Source organism: Branchiostoma belcheri, unplaced genomic scaffold (genome assembly GCF_001625305.1).
Source record: "Branchiostoma belcheri isolate BF01 breed outbred unplaced genomic scaffold, Haploidv18h27 scaffold45, whole genome shotgun sequence".
Taxonomy (NCBI): Eukaryota; Metazoa; Chordata; class Leptocardii; order Amphioxiformes; family Branchiostomatidae; genus Branchiostoma; species Branchiostoma belcheri.
The window spans coordinates 1,154,984-1,163,782 of NW_017804076.1; the positions used below are offsets into that span (position 1 = coordinate 1,154,984).

At 42.5% G+C, this 8,799-nt stretch overlaps 1 protein-coding gene across 1 annotated transcript; it reads right to left on the bottom strand.

Moving 5' to 3' along the window:
* Window positions 1-70: 70 nt before the first annotated feature.
* LOC109478801 (pectin acetylesterase 11-like) lies at window positions 71-5,559 on the bottom strand. The gene is made up of 6 exons (XM_019780601.1): window positions 5,190-5,559; window positions 4,664-4,785; window positions 4,012-4,239; window positions 2,726-2,863; window positions 2,186-2,359; window positions 71-1,549 (listed from the first exon to the last, which is right to left on the bottom strand). The coding sequence occupies exons 1-6, from the start codon at window positions 5,411-5,413 to the stop codon at window positions 1,050-1,052; spliced, it is 1,386 nt and encodes a 461-aa protein (XP_019636160.1). The 5' UTR covers window positions 5,414-5,559; the 3' UTR covers window positions 71-1,049.
* Between the last annotated feature and the right edge of the window lie 3,240 nt (window positions 5,560-8,799).

Below are 8,799 nucleotides of genomic sequence, written 5' to 3' on the forward strand. Positions count from 1 at the left end.
CGTAGTCACATAAGATAGGAACTTTTCCTGTATAAAATGTAAAACAGGGATAAACATTTCAAATCCATGAAGAAAGATGTGCTTTATTTTGCTACGAAAGAAAGATGCCAATCTTGAGAAAGAATGTGACATTTTTGAAACAGTATGAACTATCAGAATTCTGTACCTTGTATATTATCAATAATGACAAAAATTCCCTATATTTAACCCTAAGTTACACTGTTTGTAATATTTTCCCACCTTAACTTTCCCTGGGTACTATTTGAATACACATGTATGGTGAACATTTTGTACAGACCTTTTTGTTCATGGAACAAACCAGTTAATACCATAAGCACATTATGTCAAAGCTTCAAAACTTAAGTTCTCGCTGAATACAAAAAAATGATATCTGCAAATCTTAATTAATTTATACGTTATACTCACTCACAAACGCATTATAGTTGAACCACCGACAAAATGAAAAGCAACTGAAGATATACCAAATGATTACTCATTTTGCACCCAAACTTGTTTCTTATATTCAGGACACAACCTTACATTTTACTTTTGAAGTACTCTGTAGGAATTTAAAATATAATATTGCACCTTAATAAACTCTTTACAGTTCTATTGAAGACAATAATTAAACCACCAAAGTACAAAATAATATATGTCTATTTTGGTCCATATCCCATACACACCATTATACATTCTTACTCCTCATCTCTAGTCAAAACAAATGCATACCACACAAATTATAACATAAAAATTTGCTCCCACCATATTGCATAGGTTTCTTACAGCTGTCACTGCTGTCAGCAATGAAAAATATACACCACATCTTGGACTTGGAATAGTAAAATATCGTTTTCAAGTTAATTTCCATAGTTGAACCACATTCACCAACATTGTATTTTTTTCCCTTGAACAACATGTTGGCATCGATGAAGACACTACTTTCACGATCATGGCATGGCAGCCGGCACTGAAGGTATCACAATTATGCATGTCAGCCACATGAACGAACTTTGCTACATACAGTATTGTGTTAGAAAAAAAATCTGCATCTATTCCACATAAAAGTCGTATGCCTTCAGCCTCTGAGTCACCCTGTTGTAAAAGTCCATTGTCCAGGGACAAGTGGGATTTTTCGGATAAGGCTCATCAAAGTAATTGGCCACGACCGACGGGGTTTTTCCCGTGTACCACTTGTAGAAAGCGTCACGGAGACTTGTCCCGGACACGAGATAGTCCGTCCACGTGTACGCGAACGACGTCAGCGAGTGGATGTAGCATGACGGCAGGAAGATCCCGTCTTTTTGCGACTTCCTGATCTGGTACGTGATGGAGAGAATTCTCTCGTGCCACGCCTGAAGTTTTTCGCGTTTTTCCGGACACTGTTCTGGATAGCAGCGGAGGTTGTAGATGAACCACAGCGACCAGTAGTCGTAGCCTGAGTTGGTGATGAACATGGGTGTCTGCACGTACTTGTACGCGTACTGCGCCATGTAGCACTGCCACTGGGTCTCCTCCGTCTTGTCTTTTATACAGTCTGCGTCTACTCCACCTGTAAGTTACAGTTTACATACATTTGTAAGTGTCAGAACTGTTGGAAAGATCGCAATCAGCTGCACATAGGACTGATCAATTTGTTTGCACAGAATATTGTGCTGTTGTGAACTTGTGATACTCGAGAATCACCAGTTCTGCTCCATAATCTGTCGTAGTAGAATACACTATGAAGCTTCTAAACAAACACACTAGTAAGCTGGGATTTAAACTAATAACCTAATCCTAATCTTGGATAAAAACTACTGCCATAGTGGTCACCACTGCATGCTATTAGCATCATTGATACTAGAATGACACAAAAAGAAGATGCAAGAACTGAAGGCCTGTTCACTTCTCAATCTCTGTTTATTTAGCCTCCTTATAAAACTGTTTTATCTTCTGAGTCTCTTTCATACTCTGCAATTGCCGAGAGGGCAAAAGAGACTTGGCAGCTAAAATAGGTTTGGTAACCAGGCTACTGTGTCCATCGATCACAAGCAACATGACCAACCTGCACCGTTCAAAACTATTTCTAAATTAGCTTCCAAGTCTCTTTCATCCTCTGCAATTTTGGAGAGGACGAAATAGACTCGGCAGCTAATCTAGGTTTGGTAACCGGGCTGTCTCCTTAGATCACAAAAACATGACCAACCTGCACAGTTCTGCATGTTGAAGGAGCGTTGGTACAGGATACGGATGTGATCGTGGCCCGTGATGTTTTTAATGTCGGGGAAGAAGCCGGCGTCTGGTAGTGCGTGGTACTTCACCCCCGCCGGCAGTCTGGTTTTGACATAGTCTGCATGCAGCATCACAGCTAACCCTCCAGCTGGGACAGAGAGAGGACACAGTCTTGGTTTAATACTGTTACAATGTTGTACAGTTTCTAGAAATGTTCAGGAAGCCTGTGAGATACAGGTGGCATTTTGATTCTATGAATTTTGATTCAGCCAAATTCCACCAAATTCTCCAAATCAAGGCCACTTACAATTGCTCCTTGAAACATGTGACAAAGCCTGTGTTTGGCTTATGTGTATGTGTTTGTGTGTGTGCGTGCGTATGTGTGTATATCTATGTGTGTGTGTGTTTATGTTTGTGTGTGCATGAGGGTGTGTGTGTGTGTGTGAGTAGTATGTTTGTGTGTGTGTGTGTGTGTGTGTGTGTGTTTCTGTGAGTGTAGCATTGTCCAGCCTACCTGAGACCCCACTAAGGATGACCCTCTGTGCCTTGTCCAGTCCATGTGACATGAGATGGTCCAGCAGTGCCTGTAGAATCCGTCTGCCCCGGAAGTACAGGGGTTTACCCTCGTGTACCGCTACATCTGTTCTGTTACCTGGAGAGGAAACAACATCACGCCATGGGTTATTCATACCATTACTTACCACAAGAATATTATACATAAACTTGTAACTCGCCAACTTTCTTTTCTCTGCACCTGCCACCACCGTGAACGTATAGTTCCATGAACAACTTCATTTTTTTCAGATCACTAAATTTTGGTACATGTACTGTGAAAATGAAGCGTATTATGGTAGCTAAGGACTCATATACTAGTAAGGAATATTAGGTGCACCTAGGACCCGGTTTACACGACGACAAAAACCTGGCGTACGATAATGGCGTACGCACGCGATCGTACGACAATTGCGTACGACCATTTTTTCCAGCGTGTAAACCGGCCCCACCTATCGTACGCACCTATCGTACGCAATTTGCGTACGCCACCTCGAAGGCAGACGTACGATCGTGTACGATCGCCCAGCGGGGAGTCAGGATGCCTCCCCGCCTCGTGTAAACGCGACTGATCGTACGAACGACGTTCGCAAGCACTTCCCTGTTGCAGGAGGTCAGGGGTCATATGCAAATTCCATTCTTCTTCCCGCGCCTGTGAAAACCCACGCCGTGTTACTGATCTTTACTCTGTTTTCTCTGATCCGTTTCGGTTTTCCTTTTGTTTTTTTATCGTATTTGATTTGTTTGTTTGTTGTTTTGCTGAGCCTGTTTGCTCGCGACTGCCGCAACTGACCATGGCAGAAGTGCGCAATAGCTCTAACTGTCACGTTCCCACACTGACCGATCGATCCCGCCTTGAGCTTGAATGATTGCAATGACTGCAAAAATTGCTGCCCGTTGGATCTCATGGTACCGCTCCCTGCGACGTCCAACCCTTCTTCTACGCAATGCCCGGCGACGCAAGTACATCCGCGAAAAGAAGAATAGCAACATCTGACGCATGAAGAACAGAAAAAGAGCCTGTTCTCCCGCCATTTTGAAAATAGCGCTATGTCAAAGCTCGCGGCGGGTCAAATGGGGTCACGATAGTGTGGAGCGCTGCGGGAGTCCCGCGCTGTCCGTCCCGCTCCGTGTAAACCGAAACGGACGTACGATCGCGTGCGTACGCCATTATCGTACGCCAGGTTTTTGTCGTCGTGTAAACCGGGTCTAGGTCTGGGTGCATATAAACTATCCAGACATTCTTACCTGCGAAAGAAGCCCCGTCACAGTACTTAAGCATAGCCACGTTCCAGTTGTAGAAGTTAGGGTTGACTGCAGGGGAGTTGGACAGGATTCCATCGAAGGGGAAGTTCCATCTGAAGTACTTGGATGAACCGTAGTCCGTCAGGCTTCGTCTGGAGCAGTCTGCCACGTCCCAACACCAACCTCCGCCTTCCAGATAGATAATCCAGTTCTTACTGCCTTTGTCTGTTCCTGCATACAGAGTTAATACATGATTTTATATAGCACACGAACGTATTACTGCAATGTCACTATTCAATATGCTACTGTCTGACCAATGAAAATTTACAACTTACCACAAAGTGCAATTTACCTGCTTAAAGCTTTAGGCCACACCGACATAATTTTATGGATGACATCCTCTGAAGACCCCCAAACTAGTGCATGTGGGCGAATAAAAAAAAATTCCGGCCAAAATAAAAATGCTCCTAAACCACAGGAATACAAAGCTGGTATTGTAAATTTGAGGCAATACATAGTGATGTATACAACAAGCTAGCACATGTTGGCTTTTTGCGGAATTCATGAGTTGGCACTGTACATATGTAGTACTGAGTTCTTGAGTCGTGGAGGTTTGGTAGCCCTGACTGTACTATCCTTCGGTTCGGTTTCTTACCTCTCCTTAAGTAGTATCCAGGAGGTGTCCCGTCCAGACACACGGCACCTTGAGACATCACATCTTCCTCTGGTAGAACCACCAGATCTCCATAACTCCACACATAATGTAGGACCCTGGGTCTGTACATAGTAGGTATAGGGTCAGATCAGTAACCACTACATCACTGTAGAACAATGTTAGCAATTAATCAGTCAAGTAGATGGGCAGCAACATAACCTGTTACATATATTGCGTACCAACTCCCCTGGCATGTTACAAATGTAACGTGTTATATCTGTCTACATTGTATTTGGCCAATTTTTATATAATTTGAAACTGGTGAAGAAAATCAACTTGCAATTTTGCAATTTGAAATACAATTCCGACAGCTAGTAATCACATATTAATATCACATAATATGATACTAGTAAGTATTTCAAGTCCTGTTATTTACATTCTCAAAGTGCACTGTAGCATTCTACTGCGTTAACGTATAGGTCAGTTCAAGATGTTCAAATTCGCCACTAACACCATTGACACTTGCCTTGGCCCATGTTGTAAGGCTGCCCACACCAGGAATATCGCTGTCACTAGAAACACCAGTTTGTAGCGCAGGTCATAGCGGAACTGCACCAGGAACCGCCTCCAGGTCGCACCGTTGGCTGGCCGGACAGCGGGCGGGGCCTCGGTCACCATCGTCCCGAGCGCGTCTCTGATCTCGTCCGGGGTCGGAGTACTGTGCGTGTACCGAGTTCGTGGCGAGCTCATATCATTCTCGATTAGCTAGGACCTTCGCCAAACTCCTGTACAACTTTCAAAATATCCCAGTGACGTTTAATAACTTCTTAAAAGTGTTTACGTGGCCAGACAAGACAAAACAACAAAATTCGTCACGCCTCCTCCGCCATTTTGAAGTTCGCTACTCTCGCGAGAATCTTCGTTACTTCCGGGTACGGAAGTATTGTTTAGGGTGACTTAGTTTTGGGTTTGTGTGTGTGGGTTTGTCCAAGTAGCGTAATCTCATTGCATCAAATTGGCCAATCAATGTCCTTTTTAGGCCGATTTCTACGATTTATTCAGCCCGCAAAAGAAGTCTGGTGGAGACTAGTTGCTTCGCTGAAGCTCCTTGGCTGAAAAAACGGTGTGCATTATAGGAGGCATTTGACAAGAACGTACGTACGTACCTACACATAGCCCGGGTCAAGATTCTTACACGCATTTTTGTCAGAACAAGAACTGTTCAAAGAACTTTTTTCATGATAGGAAAATCGGCCCTGAATAAACCGATTGTACTGCCTGAAGTTTGGCATGTAACCGCAGAGGGGCGTTTCGGCAACATTCTTGGTGATCAGCAATGAGAAAGTTTCTTTTGTCATAACACGTTACTTTCAAACGCTATTGAACAATACCAACTGTTCAATGGCTCACTTTCCTTACCCTAGGGCTCAGAGGAGATAACGTAACTGATGTTAGAAAAGTGGATATCTCAATCGATATGTAGGTCAGCAACTGCCACTGATAGCGAACGTATCTGACACCATAATAATGCGAAATGTCATGACTTGCCAGTGGGGGGCGCGCTCATTGTTTGGAATGTCGTCCTAGATCTACCATCAGAGGAATCATTCATTCGTAAATTCACGGAGTTTCTGGCATACAAATTTCAGGCTGGCTAATACTTCAAATAATTATAATGTTATTTCAAGAGATTTTGGAGCCAAAGTAGTATTAGCATTACTTATTATCATTTTTACTGTTTATTTTGTTATCATGTTCTAGCCCTCGGCCATGATTTTGGTTCACTATTAAATGTTAAGTCAACTGTGAAACATTTTTCTACTGTTATGTCATCTCTTGTTCTGTCACAGGTTATTTGGACCGTTCAGTGGACCTTACGTTAATTGATAGAACGGAAAAGCAACTGTGTATGGAAAATACCCACGCCAATAAGTGAATATTTACAGCAGTTATTGTGTGCCGTGCCACAATTAATCCTCTTTGAAACGACTTCCTAATCCTCACATAATCATGTTATCACTCAGTATTTTCTATTCAATTAACATGATTTAATTTTCTATTCAATTAATATGATTCAATTTCTACCAAACGAATATGGAAAGCTGGAGAAACATCGGGAAATGCCAATTTTTAATGGCTAAAGCAACGTAGTCGACAGTTCGACAGATCCTTTATATTGTTAGATGTTGAAGATGCGGTAATACATAGCGAGGAGAAGTTGAATTTATTATATAGTTAGTTTTATGTTGTATCTGTACATCATATTTTGTTGTGACCTGTACTTAGCCCAGTGTGGCAAAAATGTACAATAAAGGTCGTCATTCAGTTCAATAACATGCTAGATATTATAGCTTGTCTTCATAGATATTTATGTTTACCGAAGAAAAACAAAACATATTGTTTTTGCTACGTTACCTCTTCTTCTCCAAACCAAAAAGGTCAATGACCTGAACCAGACGTCTGTCACCATGGTAACTGGTGTTGGGTTACATCATATTGCAATATTTTGTAGCAGGAGGGATTTATATTTTAGACTCCTGTCTGTCCATATATATGAGTGTGTTTGACTAAGAGTAGACCATATGTGAAGGTAAACATTATGCATTTGCTTTGCAAATGTTACCTTTCTTGTGTATGTTATGTTTACTCTAGACAGAGTTCGAATTCAAGGCTGTCAGAAACTAAAATTGGACGAGAGCTAAACTATCTGACGATACGTCAGCCCCTTTTTATAAAGAAAGACCCCCAGCTCACGGGTGCCCGGCTATATTTTTCCTTTCACACTGTTATGAAAAACAACACTGCTTCACGTGAGAACTTGAGACGTTATCGCTCAACAATTAAAGAATCGATCACAGACGACAATAAACAAAAGGTGTTTGCATGTCAACATGGTTGAAAATTAGTACGGCCGTCTTACGCTTGGGTGGTTCGGTAAAACCTCGGAACAGAGCGAAAATATGTTCCGCTAACTTACACTACAAAACGCGCAGAAAAGTCAGCCGTGGGTCATTTGATAACAAAGTACGCTTCTGTGAAGAAAACAAAAGGACAAAATACTTAATCCTAGTGTTGTAGTGCTGACTACTAAGTACTATACTTCACCAAACAGCGGAAAATAATGTTAACGTTGCGGAAATTTGGCAATGTACGTGAATAGGTCACTGATATTATCAAGGATTCGACATACCGAAATCACATATTTCTGCGGTGTACGTATGTTTCTCACGTGTACGGTGTATAAGTCCCCTACAATAGCCCGTGCTTATGTTCTAAGTGTCCCGAACAGAATTGTGCCGTAAACAGCTAGATCGTGTTTCACAATATTTGCGGACGTGCCCCGCCTTGCGTGCGCCCTTCTCACCGCCTGGGCTGCGATAGAATGACCTATAAGAATCATTCAGAGCAACATACCGTTCAAAAATCCCCCTCTCCTGTAATTTATGGTTCAGCCCTTACAGTACAGCCCTAAAAACTTTATGGAACGTCCCTAACTTAATTTTAAATGGGTCGATAAATGTTCAGTAGTGGTAGCTATAACGTTGTCTACCAACATGACAAAATATAACGTCGGTTGTTAACACATTGGACAAAACACAGACGACTACACAATACACGAAGGGGACGACAGAGCGTGTTTGACCGCTCTCTGGTCATGTCAAGAACACGTTTTTGACAGGTACATTGTACCGAGTGGGTTCTGGAAATCGTGGCGAGTGCTTTTGAGGTGTGAGCATTGTCCTTGTGCACGCCAGGGAAAGATACGAGAGGGCACATCCACGTGAGAGACTGTACCGTGACTTGGCAACAAAATCCTCTCAAACGAAATAAAAATCATCCCCAAAGATTACACGTTGCAGCTAATTAAGCCCCTAGGATGATACACTTAATACCAAGGCATCCTGTATCTCTATGATGAAATTCTGAGGGATGAGCGGACAAAGATGATGAGAGTTTTTGTTTGTAGAGTGGCTCTTGTCGATCAAGCGGAGATGGGCAGCGATTCAGTCCACCAATAGTGTGTTCGCCTTGCCACTCAAGTACAGGACTTGACACCCCTTAACAAATGTTGGACGTTCTTTCCTTCTGGCCACGGTGGCAGTGAGACATTCAGTACCTGACGACGCACCTTGTGT

Coding starts and splice junctions, on each gene's coding strand:
- LOC109478801 (XM_019780601.1), bottom strand. CDS start 5,413: ATGAGCTCGCCACGAACTCGGTACACGCACAGTACTCCGACCCCGGAC. Junction 4,786..5,189: donor GCCTTACAACATGGGCCAAG/GCAAGTGTCAAT, acceptor TACTATGTACAG/ACCCAGGGTCCTACATTATG. Junction 1,550..2,185: donor CAACATGCAGAACTGTGCAG/GTTGGTCATGTT, acceptor TGTAACTTACAG/GTGGAGTAGACGCAGACTGT.